This window comes from Eschrichtius robustus, chromosome 1, assembly GCF_028021215.1.
Source record: "Eschrichtius robustus isolate mEscRob2 chromosome 1, mEscRob2.pri, whole genome shotgun sequence".
NCBI classification, from domain to species: Eukaryota; Metazoa; Chordata; class Mammalia; order Artiodactyla; family Eschrichtiidae; genus Eschrichtius; species Eschrichtius robustus.
The window spans coordinates 76,615,685-76,629,742 of record NC_090824.1 but is presented as its reverse complement, the minus strand read 5'-3'; the positions used below and the strand labels follow the sequence as shown (position 1 = coordinate 76,629,742).

The window sequence follows — 14,058 nt, the reverse complement described above, 5'->3', positions numbered from 1 at the left end:
ATTAGATGCATGCACAGAAATACATGCACAGGGAACTAGGTGCCTCCCAGGGAGCACACTGGGGAATCATGGATCCTATTCAAGAGAGACCTGTAAACTCTTAATAATCACTGACATGAAAAATACATTTCATTTGGTTCAGAATACTAAAGGAAGCAAGTCTCTGGAGCCACAAATGCGGCTCTCCATCCATGAATGAGCTTTTTAGATTGGGTAATGAGTACAATCTTGTAGGTAGAGATGCTCTCACATCCTCCTCTTGGAGACAGAAACACCACCAGGTATGTAAGGAAAGTCTGCCTGCATCAGTGCATCACTCCTTCTGTACACCCACTGCTGTAAGAGCATGCTATCCTTCTGTAAATCTGTTAACCCTTTGTTCCTTTGTTCTTTGTAGGAACAATGTGTTAGGGCCTGCAGGTCTCTTCTCCCAACATACTTCTAAGGAGTTCTTAGTGAAATACTCACAATAAGGGCTCACTCTGGTATCACAGAGTTCCCACTACACAACTCACTTAAGGAAAATAGTGTTCAAATGTCTTGGATATTTTGGAGGGGCATTAAATATCCTTCAGTTAGAATGTAGCCTGAGTTTTGAACCACTTTCTTTCTAATATTGGTCAGTGAAGTTTTGATTGGCAAATATCCTTCAGCAAGAGCAGTTAAAGCAGGCTGTTCTTATTCTTTCAGAGTTGTTGGCAAGAGACAAGTGGCAAGTAGAAACTGAGAAAGAAGACCAGCAGACTCTCTTGTCCTTTGGATTTATCTACAGATTAACCTTAAAATATAAATATTTAAAGAAAGAAGAATCCTTGCAATTACAATTTTTAAAGTGCTCTCCTCTGAGCAAGTGGCTTAAATCCTAAGCAAGTGGTTGGGGTTATAGAGGAGGATCTGGCTTCCTTATTAGTTAATACAGAAAGAATTGCCCAGGTTCCTTTTTCTGCCTCTTCTCTCCAACTGTTCATTCTGTTGTATCACTTGAGGTGAATAGAAAGATGAAAGAGGTGGATTTAACTTTATCATTTGAGGCCTTAATGCGCTACAATTTAAATTCAACATTCAACTTTTTTTTTATTGCAAACCTAGTAACTATGTTTTCCAGACAAAATGATAGCATGTGGTCTGGCAAATATAGGTATAGTTACGGAAAGCATATTTGAAATTATAGCTCTCCTATAAATTTTGATACATACAGTCATAATTATAGTCCATTAACTAAATCGCTTGGACAAAAGTTAAATTTTCATGTTTATTAGTCATGTTTATTAGAGGCAGTCTTTCTCATCATTCTAAAAATACTGTTATTCAATACAAATATCCAAAGTTACCCTGGCAATAGAACATTTATCCTCTGAGTTTGCTCCAAGTTTGACCAAATACTTAGAGGCAGGCCTCCTGCATTCTGAAGACTGTATAAACAGCAAAAGGATGAAATTTTGTGAGTATCTTAACAATGACATTAATAAATAACATAGCCAATTATCCTACTTTTGTAGTTAATATATAACTAAATTCAAAATATTGATGGTCAAAAAATCTACAAACAATAAATGCTGGAGAGGGTGTGGAGAAAAGGGAACCCTCTTGCACTGTTGGTGGAAATGTAAATTGATACAGCCACTATGGAGAACAGTATGGAGGTTCCTTTAAAAACTAAAAATAGAACTACCATACAACCCAGTAATCCCACTACTGGGCATATACCCTGAGAAAACCATAATTCAAAAACAGTCATGTACCAAAATGTTCATTGCAGCTGTATTTACAATAGCCAGGACATGAAAGCAACCTAAGTGTCCATCGACAGATGAATGGATAAAGAAGATGTGGCATATATATACAATGGAATATTACTCAGCCATAAAAAGGAACGAAACTGAGTTATTTATAGTGAGGTGGATGAACCCAGAGACTGTCATTCAGAGTGAAGTAAGTCAGAAAGAGAAAAACAAATATTGTATGCTAACACATATATATGGAATCTAAAAAAAAAAAAATAGTCATGAAGAACCTAGGGGCAAGATGGGAATAAAGATGCAGACCTACTAGAGAATGGACTTGAGGATATGGGGAGGGGGAAGGGCAAGCTGGGACGAAGTGAGAGAGTGGCATGGATATATATACACTACCAAACATAAAATAGATAGCTAGTGGGAAGCAGTCGCATAGCACAGGGAGATCAGCTCGGTGCTTTGTGACCACATAGAGGGGTGGTATAGGGAGGGTGGGAGGGAGGGAGATGCAAGAGGGAAGAGATATGGGGACATATGTATATGTATAACTGATTCACTTTGTTATAAAGCAGAAACTAACACACCATTGTAAAGCAATTATACTCCAATAAAGATGCTAAAAAAAAAAAATCACATACCCTGTTTGAAACACACAGGCTTAAGGAGACCATAGGGTTCCCCCAGAGTCAACGTAGCACATTATTTCTAATAATCCCTATGAGCCAACTTATCAGAAATATCAATGAAACCCCCAGGCAAGAAGTAAGAAGGTCCCTAGGGGAAGCATGGAAAGTTATAAGATCTCATTTAAGAAAGAGATACCTGAGAATTCTCAACAGTGGCTAAAATGATGCATAAATGAAGACCAGCACATAGTTACAACATACTCTGTAGGAAAGAGGCCACTAGAATCTTATGGTGCAAGGGAAGTAAAATAAGTTATGCATGAAGCTCTCCCATAGGGCTTCCACATTAAAGCCAGTGAAGGAGAGGGACTTCCCTGACAGTCCAGTGGTTGAGACTCCACGTTTCCACTGCAGGGTGCACGGGTTCAATCCCTGGTTGGGGAACTAAGATCCCGTATGCTGCATGGCGTAGCCAAAAAAAATTTTTTTTATTTTTAATTTTAAAAAATAAAAATAAAGCCAGCAAAGGGGAGAATCTATGGACTCCCCAGGATGACCTAGGAAAGCCTCGTGCTATATAGGAGATACCTTCCCTGCTGGGCACTGCTGCTATTATACAGCACAGGTGGGTCTAGTCACCTATACATCTGTACATTTGATATGCTCAAGAGGTTGAGTATCAAAGAATATTGCTTTCTCTTTCAGCTCAAGAACAAAAAAAAAAATCTCACAGAGAATTTAGATCACCATGGAACTCACACTCTCCAAAATAAGTGCACTAAATGGTACCAAAGTCATCCACGGGTCTTCCCCTTTTCAGGAAGTGGCTGGGCCACCAGGAACGGTATGACTTTTATAGATATTTTGAACAAAACAGTATGAAACTAGCTCCATCCACTGCAGCTAAACCCAAGAAAAAACAGAGGTGGGTTTTTTTTTTGGTATCCTGTTTCAGCTCTCCCCTCTTTGTCCACCCTATTACTCATCTGCAACTTCAGGAAAAGTGGTATTAAAAAATTTTTTTAACAATAAAATCAAACCAGTGTGTATGAGGACTAAGATTCACATAGGGTTTAATGGTGAATATATTAAGAACTGCTTCTTACAATTATGTCGGAAATTATCTGTGAAATTCATTTACAATGCTTTCACTACAGTTGACTGATAGTTTTTCTGTGAGATTTGATTTTTAATTTTAATGTCAAAAAAGTGGTCTATAGCTCAAATACTTGAAGTTAAGTCTTGTGCGTTTTGATTTTGAGTTGAAGTCTGTGACTCTGAGACTATGAATTCAAGTCATTGTTGCTGCTATTCCGGGGGTAATTGGCTACTCTCTGCATCACTGTTTTCTTGTCTTCTTGAGAAGAGCGGGCACTAGACTGGAAAGCATGGAGTTCCCATAGTGGGGAGCCATCTTTTCAGATGTCTCAACAAAATAAGCATCAATGCAAGATAGTTTAGTTCTTCATAATCATCCCAGTTTTAAAAATTAAAAAGAATTTATCTTCATCTTTCAGTTTCCTTCTCTTCTTGCTTTCTTGTCCACAAGACTACAAACTGCTCAGACATAACCATCTCAACAGGAAGCTTATGTTTGCTTCTTGATGAGTAGGTTCATAGTTCCTAATTTTTTATGCATTTTATGTATTACTAATTTAATGAGCCTGCAACATGTGTATCATTATAAATATGTTTATCTTATTTAATATAACCTCACCGAAGAGAAGGAATATTTTTCTATTTGATTGTGTTAAATGAGTACTATAAATATTCTATATATATCACTATCAAAATTATTTTTAAGGAAAATTTCCTCTTATCAGTCAAAAAAAGTTAAAAGTGTCTTATTAAAAGATGTCTGGAGATTTCATTATGTTAAAGCTATCATTGTGATCTTTATTCTGAGTTGTACTGGGTTGGCCAAAAAGCTCATTTGAGTTTTTCCATAAGATGTTATGGAAAAACCCAAAGGAACTTTTTGGCCAACCCAATATTTGATACTTAAAAAGACATCTTCTTTAGTGATGGTGTTCTAAAGGAAATAAGGACAAATTTTGGAATATGGGTAAATAATTATTTTTGAAACATCTTTGATTCTCTCATTTTCTGTTATTTTGAAAATTGGGAGCTATTGTTTAAATAGACTAAAGTAAAATCTTCCAAATAGTGAATTTTAAGGGAAACTTGTGGCAGCAGTAAGAAGAGCTTTCGAAGAAAATCTCTTGGTTATTTTAATTTTCTTCTCCAATACATCTCATATGTTATATTCATCTTTAATATATATATTTTAAATGTATATGAAGCATGATAAATTACCATGTGAAATTAATCATCATGGGGTGAATAATAGTGACTTTTCATTGCTATAAACAAAGGGTTAAATACTGAATTGTAAATGAGCTGTGATGCAATATAAATGTCTTAAAATAGAAAATAGCAAAATATATAAATAATTTATTATCTGAATATCCTTTTTTATTTTCTTCTGGTATCATGGGGGAAAAATGATAGAAAATCTCCTAGTGGAAATAGTTGAAGAGAGAGAGAGAGAATCTGAAATAGTGTCGAAGCTCAAATCACTGAAATCTGTAGAAAGTGTCAGATTCAAATCTGTTTTTAAATGACAGCATATGTGTACTCTCATTTTGAAGTGAACGGCATTAATTGCCATATATGAAGATTTTACTAAAAAAAATTAGACATAAGACAAACAATTTTTGCCTCTATTTCAAGATTTCTTTATATGAAAAGAAGATGAAATTTAACTGATTTGGTCCACTGGCAAAGAAAGTTCAAGCAGCCTAGAACTGTACACTTACAAAGAATCAGGGCCAAAGGGCTTATTCAGAATAGGACAGGATTTATTCAAGACTTGTTTTAGAATATTCGATACATTTGCCTGAATGAATCAAACTCCCTGTCCCAAGAAAAATTTCAAATGCCTCAGCAGTGAAGTGATCTGTCATTATCTATCTGTCTTCTCTCCACAGTCTGAGGACCATGAATAAGTCAGGGGTATCTACTGTGACACAGTTTGTCTTGTTGGGCTTTCCTGGAAAATGCAGATCATCTTTTTCTCAATGATTCTCTTTGTCTACATCTTGATTCTAACTAGGAATATGGCCATCATTTGTGCCGTGAAGTGGGACCACCGACTCCATACCCCTATGTACATGTTCCTGGCCAACTTCTCCTTCCTAGAGATGTGGTATATGACCTGCACAGTCCCCAGTATGATGGTCAATTTTCTTTCCAAAACCAAGACCATTTCCTTCTCTGGTTGCTTCACTCAATTCTACCTCTTCTTTTCCCTGGGCACAACTGAATGCTTCTTCCTCTGCGTCATGGCTTACGATCACTACCTGGCCATCTGTCGTCCACTGCACTATACCTCCATCATGACTGGGCAGCTCTGTGCCAGTCTAGTGTTTCTTTGTTGGCTCACTGGTTTCCTGGGACATTCAATTCCTATTTTCTTAATTTCTCAACTACCTTTTTGCGGTCCCAACATCGTTGATCACTTTCTATGTGAGATGGACCCACTGACGGCATTGTCCTGTGCCCGCTCACCCATCGTACAGCATGTATTCCATTCTGTGAGCTCTCTTATCATCATTATCACCATTGTGTACATCCTTGGGTCCTATACCTTGGTGCTCAGAGCTGTGCTTCAGGTTCCTTCTTCAGCTGGGCAGCAAAAGGCCTTCTCTACCTGTGGATCCCACTTAATTGTAGTGTCTCTGTTCTATGGAGCCATTATGGTGATGTATGTGAGCCTCACACCTGGCAACTCAGTTGCTATGCATAAGATCATCACACTGATATACTCTGTAGTGACACCAGTCTTAAATCCCCTCCTCTACAGCCTACACAACAGGGACATGAAATTTGCCCTCTATCAGATCCTTTGTGGAATGAGAATTATCCAAACCTTATGAAAAGGTTTTTGTGAAACCCAATGACTCTCTTTCTGCAAGTGGAAAAATAATCCTCTTCTTCCAATCCAAATTGATTTGGCTTTATTCATAACCATCATGGTCCTTTTGTGAACAGTGAAATTCATCACGTATTTGATTATATTTTGATGTGCTTTTAGTTTCATGAATGTGTTTCCATAGGAAGAGATTGCCACCTGACACATGGTAAAAATAACTCTTAAAAAAATCTTTATATTTGCCTCCAGGAAGATTTTGACTTTTTCAATGTGTAATCTCTGTCTCACAACTTTAAGAGAGATGAATCAAATTGGTTATTTGCTTACATGGCTGTCTAACGCTTTGTTTAAAAGACACATAACATATAAAATGCCTGTTGTGCTGAATTTTTGGCAGAAACCCCACACATCAATGTTGGATACACTAAGACATTGTTAAGCCAGAGTCACAATTCTTAGTTTATCATCCTCATTAACAGTATACAAGGGGAGGCTAGAAGTTTGTTTGAAACAATGAGTAAGAATATCTTTGGTGAGTCTTCAGTATGCAATCCCACTAAGGAAAATTAAAATTACATCAAGAGAACCACTAAGAGGGCTTGCCCTTGTCCGCTGGAGTTTAAGAGACACCTGCCCTGGTTCATACCTGGAAAAAAATGTAAATACTGTAGAAGAGCTGGCTCAGAGAGCAAGGCAGAAAGAACTGGGCTATAACGGACTTCTCAGCAATAATAGAACAAATATAGAATACCCACATTTGTCCTAGTTAGAGCTCATGGAAGGTAACAAATTTGGACCATCTTGAAAGGGATCCCTCCCAAAAGTACTACTTGGAGAAGTAAAGCAATTCCAAAAGTTAGTCTATATGGAATGGGTCACCAGAATCCAGAGATGAAAGAAGTCATAAGTAGCCAGCCAATGAAGCATTGCCCACATCAGGGAACTGCAGTTTAGAGTGCTCCCATGGCCCCCCAAAATTAAATAACTCCATGAAATAAAAATCAACATACAAACTTTTGTCAAACCTGTAAGGCAACAATACCAGTAAAGGAAAAGCCTTTCTACCTTTACTTCTCTTCTGCCTCAAACCTAAAGTAACCAGAGGCAGTGTAGAAATGTGAGGGGAGGAATGAAAGGGCAGAGGAAAAGAAGTAGATCAAAAGAAGTAGAAGCCTAAGTCAAACTGTCTTGAGGAATAAGTTTTAATTTGTATAAAAAATTAAAATTTGGTTTTAGATTGTACCTGGATAAAGAAACCATGTATTAATACTAAAAGCTATCAGAAAACCTATCATACTGGTCCAAGATACTATCCACAGGTGGAGACAAACAGAACATCAGAAAATGTTTGAAGTAGACATGGTGAGAAAAAATAAAGTTCCTTTGTGTTTATACCCTTCAAAGCCCAAATCATCCCATTAAATAGTTACAAGTACAAATGTTTAAACATTGCTGTAGCATGAAAAAGGAATAAAACTCACCTGAAGGCCAAAAGGTATCTCTTTGAAAGTCCTCTTGGGCAACTGGAGAGCACTATGCTTCAGGGTGGGTAGAGGGATCTAAAAAAGGTAGGAAAAGGAATCAGAAAATATGCTTAGAAAACTACTAAAAACAAGATTGAAATATACATCACAGTTGTGCCTTAATTCAGCCCTAATACTTTAATGATTCAGCTGAACTTATTAGCTGAAAGAGGAACAGAAAATATTTTGTATAAAACTCAATAGCAAGTATCCTACTGCTGCAATTTACTAGATGTTGAATATGTATCTATATCTGTTATTTTCTCATTAAGAACACCTACCCTTTCATTAAGATTCAACTCACACATCACTTCCACCAGAAAACCTTTCTAATATCCCCAGGCTGGACTATGTGTCCCTTCCATAATGCAACTAGAATACACCAGGTCAAATTCCATCCTTGTACTTACAGACGCTTTGAGGTGAGTCTATTATGTGTCTGTGTCTCTTCCCCTAGACTATAAGGCCTTTGAGGAAAAGGACACTATCTTATGTTTTTATCCCCAGCATCAGCATCTTAACTGACTAGTAATCAGGTAGTGAAAGGAATAGTTTTTAGAAATGGATGAGTGAGCTAGTTCTTGAATCAGTCCTCACTAGAATTAAATATGTTTTAGTCACAAAACCACTAACTGATTGTTTACAATTTTAATATTTAAGAAGCTTATCTGTTTTTAAAATACATTTTGATATGTGTTTTTATTACAAAATAATATACACTTGTCATAAATTTTTCAAACAATATATGAGAGTGTAAAGTTAAGGGTAAAAGTTCCCATCCTCCTTTCTCACAATCCCATTTCCCACAAATAACAAGTTTAGTACTGGTCAGTTTCTAACATATACAAGCATGCAAATGCATACACATATAATGGTTTTAATTTCTTTAAACTGATTATATTATACAAATATTTTATAGCTATTTTTATTCTCTTAAAATTTTTTAACCTTCTATTCAAATGAATACAAATAGATATGCCTCATAGTTTAATATTGTCTTCTTTGTGAATAAACCATAACTTATTTAATTTTTCCCCTATCACTAGATTCATATGTTTTTAAGTGTTTTGTTCACACATAGGTTCAAGTTATTAAAAAAACACAGTTCTAGTAAGGGTCTTGTTAGAGACAATAATAAATCTATCACAAATCCTTTTTTAAAATTACATAATATACTAAACATACATAAAAGTCTATGTAATATATCTGCAAGATTAAAGAATATGAAATTCAGAAATGCCTGTGCCCTTCTTTATCCAAGTAAAAAACATGGAATATTATCAACATTTTAATAAGCATCCTGTAAGCCTATCCCCAACATCAGTCTCCCTATGCAACAAAGGGGAAAGGGGAATTTTGTGTCAATAATTCCCTTGTTTTCCTTCAGCTTTACCACTCATTTATCTCTAAATAAAAATGATAGAATGGGAAACACCAAAGACCCATTCCTCCACAGAAAAGTTGAAAACACAGGCAAAAATTGTCAGAATCAGCTTTATTAAAATTCTGGAAAATATTCAAAGATATAGAGCAATGAAATGAATGCTTCATCAAGAAAAAGGCAAATAAAACATGGTAGGAGAGCTCTGTGGCATTTTAGCTTACCTTCGCCACAACCCCCTCTCCTCAGCTCAGAAGCATTTTAAAGATAGCAGACCATATTCCTAGAAGGCGTTCCTCGTTCCAGAGAACACAGAATGGACCTCATTCTCAAAAGTTTCCTGTCTGTTTTGACCTGTCTAGGGGCTCCCTGGAAGACTACAACAGTAGGTTTGCCTTTATTTCACCTAACTTGAAATTCTCTCAGAACAGAGAAACAGCCACATGGAGGATATTCCTCTAAAACATAATAAGGCAAATGAACCAACCACTGCCACCCAAGGCAAAGGATATCAGTTGAGACAAATATTAGCTGCACTAAAATTCTAGGAGGAAAAGCTGGGGAGTGAGTTACTTTGGAGAATAAGGCCTCTGAAGAGTTTCCATATATTCCTGAGAATCTTCCCTAACACAGAATGTCAATAAAGAGATAGAAATTATGCAAAAGGACTAAATTAAATTTTAGAGCTAAAAAGAACAATAAAAAAAGTGAAAAATTCACCAGAGGATTTTAACAATATATTTGAGCAAGCAGAAGAAAGAATCACTGAACTTGAGAATAGGTCAATTGAGATTATCCAATCTGAGGAACAGTAAGATAAAGAATTAAGTAAAACCAACAGAGTCTAAGAGACCTGTGGGACACATCAAATATATCAATATAGACATAACAGGAGTCCAGAGGAAGAAAAGAGACAAAAAAAGAAACAAAGAATATTTGAAGAAATAATGGTCAAAAACTGCTGATGATGAGAGACATGAATCTACATATTTAAGACATTCAATGAACTCCAAATAAACTCAAAGAGATCTGCATTGAGACACATTATTATCAAACTGTCAAATACAAAGACAGCAAAAGAATCTTGGAAGCAGCAAAAGAGAAGTAACTTTTTATGAACAAGGCATACAAAGATGAACAGCCAACTTCTCATCAGAAACCAGGGAAGCCAGAAGGCAGTGGAATGACATATTTAGGGTCCTAAAAGAAAAAACTCAACCAAGAACTCTGGCAAACCTACCCTGCAAAAAATGTCAAAGGAGTCCTCCAAGCTGAAAAGGAAGGACAACAGACAGTAACTTGAAGCCATATGAAGATATGAAGATATAAATAACACTGGTAAAGGTACCACTGGTAAAGTTAACTACATAGATAAATATAAAAGCCAGTATTTTTGATTTGTAATCCTCTTTTTTTTCTATGTGATGTAAAACACAAATGCATAAAACAATAATTTTAAAACCATGTTAATGGGAAAACAATGGAGTGAGAGCAATTTTCAGAGGGAAACTTATACCAGTAAATATCCACATTAAAAAAGAAGAAAGATCTGAAATAAATAACCTAACTTTACACCTTAAATAACTAGAAAAACAAGACCAAAGTAAACAGAACTCTAATAGAAGGAAGAAAATAATGAAGATTAGAGCAAAGATAAGCAAAATAGAGAAGAGAAAAGTAATAGGGAAAATCAATGAAGTCAAAAGTTGGTTCTTTGAAAAGATCAAAAAAATTGACAAACCTCAAGCAGGACTAAGAAAAAAAAAGAAACACTCAAAATACTAGAAAGAAAGAAAGGAGGGAGTGAGGGAGGACAGTGGGGACACTACTATTGACCTTAGAGAAATAAAAAGAATTATAAGAGAATACTAAGAATGATTATATGCCAACAAACTAGATAACCTAGACCAGGGGTCCCCAACCCCAGACTGTGAACCGGTACCAGTGTGTGGCCTGTTAGGAACCTGGCCGCACAGCAGGAGGTAAGCAGTGGGTGAGTGAGTGAAGCTTCATCTGCCACTCCCCATCGCTCCACATCACTCGCATTACCACCTGAACCATCGCTTGCGTTACCGCCTGAACCATCGCTCATATTACCACCTGAACCATACCCCCATCACTTGCATTACTGCCTGAACCAGCACTCTCATTACTGCTTGAACCATCCCCCTGCCCCCCGTCCGTGTAAAAATCGTCTTCCACGAAACCGGTCCCTGGTGCCAAAAAGGTTGGGGACCACTGACCTAGACAAAATGCACAAATTTCTAGAACACACAAACTACCAAAACTGACTCAAGAAGAAATAGAAAATCTGAATACACCTATAAAAAGTAGAGAGACTGAACCAGTAATCAAAATCTGCCTAAAAAAAGAAAACCCAGGGCCATATCACTTCAGTGATGTACTCTACCAAACATTTAAGAAGAATTAACACTAGTCTTTCTCAAATTTTTCAAAAAATAAAAGAGGAGAGAATACTTCCTAACTCATTTTATGAATTCAGCATTACCCTGATACCAAACCAGACAAAGACATCAAAAGAAAATAAAACTACAGATCAATATCTTATAAAGATATATGCAAAAATACTCAACAAAACGCTACCAACTTGAACCAGCAGTATATTAAAAGGATTATACACCATGACCAAGTGGGATGCAAGAGTGGTTCAACATAAGAAATTCAAGTAATGCAAGAGTGGTTTAACATAAAATCAATCAATGTAATACACCACATTAATAGAAGGAAGGGGACAAAACAACATGATCATCTCTATTAATGCAGAAAAATCAATAGATAAATCTAACAGAATACACTTTCTTCTCAAGTGCTCATGGAACATTCTCCAGGATAGATCATATCTTGGGTCACAAATCAAGCCTTGATAAATTTTAAAAAATTGAAATCGTATCAAGTATCTTTTCCGACCACAACGCTATGAGACTAGATATCAATTACAGGAAAAAATCTGTAAAAAATACAAACACATGGAGGCTAAACAATACACTACTTAATAGCCAAGAGATCACTGAAGAAATCAAAGAGGAAATCAAAAAATACCTAGAAACAAATGACAATGAAAACACGATGACCCAAAACCTATGGGATGCAGCAAAAGCAGTTCTAAGAGGGAAGTTTATAGCTATGCAAGCCTACCTTAAGAAACAAGAAACATCTCAAATGAACAACCTAGCCTTACACCTAAAGCAATTAGAGAAAGAAGAACAAAAATACCCCAAAGTTAGCAGAAGGAAAGAAATCATAAAGATCAGATCAGAAATAAATGAAAAAGAAATGAAGGAAACTATAGCAAAGATCAATAAAACTAAAAGCTGGTTCTTTGAGAAGGTAAACAAAATTGACAAGCCATCAAGAAAAAAAGGGAGAAGACTCAAATCAATAGAATTAGAAATGAAAAAGGAGAAGTAACAACTGACACTGCAGAAATACAAAGGATCATGAGAGATTACTACAAGCAACTCTATGCCAATAAAATGGACAACCTGGAAGAAATGGACAAATTCTTAGAAATGCACAACCTTCCGAGACTGAACCAGGAAGAAATAGAAAATATGAACAGATCAATCACAAGCACTGAAATTGAAACTATGATGAAAAATCTTCCAAAAAACAAAAGGCCAGGACCAGATGGCTTCACAGGCAAATTCTATCAAACATTTAGAGCAGAGCTAACACCTATCCTTCTCAAACTCTTCCAAAATATAGCAGAGGGAGGAACACTCCCAAACTCATTCTATGAAGCCACCATCACCTGATACCAAAACCAGACAAAGATGTCACAAACAAAGAAAACTACAGGCCAATATCACTGATGAACATAGATGCAAAAATCCTCAACAAAATACTAGCAAACAGAATCCAACAGCACATTAAAAGGATCATACACCATGATCAAGTGAGGTTTATCCCAGGAATGCAAGGATTCTTCAATATACACAAATCAATCAATGTGATACACCATATTAACAAATTGAAGAATAAATACCATATGATCATCTCAGTAGATGCAGAACAAGCTTTCAACAAAATTCAACACCCATTTATGATAAAATCCCCCTCAAAGTAGGCACAGAGGGAACTTTCCTCAACATGATAAAGGCCATATATGACAAACCCACAGTCAACATCATCCTCAATGGTGAAAAACTCAAACCATATCCACTAAGATCAGGAACAAGACAAGGCTGCCCATTCTCACCACTATTATTCAACATTGTTTTGGAAGTTTAAGCCACAGCAGTCAGAGAAGAAAAAGAAATAAAAGGAATCCAAATCAGAAAAGAAGAAGTAAAGCTGTCACTGTTTGCAGATGACATGATACTATACATAGAGAATCCTAAAGATGCCACCAGAAAACTACTAGATCTAATCAATTAATTTGGTAAAGTTGCAGGATACAAAATCAATGCACAGAAATCTCTTGCATTTCTATACACTAAAAACGAAAGATCAGAAATAGAAATTAAGGAAACAATCCCATTCACCACTGCAACAAAAATAATAAAATACCTAGGAATAAACCTACCTAAGGAGGTAAAAGATCTATACTCAGAAAACTATAAAACACTGATGAAAGAAATCAAAGATGACAAACAGATGGAGAGATATACCATGTTCTTGGATTGGAAGAATCAACATTGTGAAAATGACTCTACTACCCAAAGCAATCTACAGATTCAATGCAATCCCTATCAAACTACTACTGGCATTTTTCACAGAACTAGAACAAAAAATTTCACAATTTGTATGGAAACACAAAAGACCCCAAATAGCCAAAGCAATCTTGAGAAAGAAAAACGGAGCTGGAGGAATCAGGCTCCCTGACTTCAGACTATAC

At 36.2% G+C, this 14,058-nt stretch overlaps 2 protein-coding genes across 4 annotated transcripts in view; one reads left to right on the top strand and one right to left on the bottom strand.

Moving 5' to 3' along the window:
- LOC137759193 (olfactory receptor 4K2-like) overlaps positions 1–14,058 on the bottom strand; it is a 133,824-nt gene that overhangs the window by 114,722 nt on the left and 5,044 nt on the right. For all 3 annotated transcript variants that reach the window (XM_068535161.1, XM_068535170.1, XM_068535154.1), the window contains exon 2: positions 7,778–7,855. The gene's annotated coding sequence lies outside the window, so the exon portion shown is untranslated. The remainder of the gene's footprint in view (positions 1–7,777; positions 7,856–14,058) is intronic.
- On the top strand, positions 5,363–6,300 carry LOC137759131 (olfactory receptor 11H7-like). Its single transcript, XM_068535060.1, is given in 2 exon segments — positions 5,363–5,411; positions 5,414–6,300. Coding segments are annotated over 2 exon segments (936 nt in total).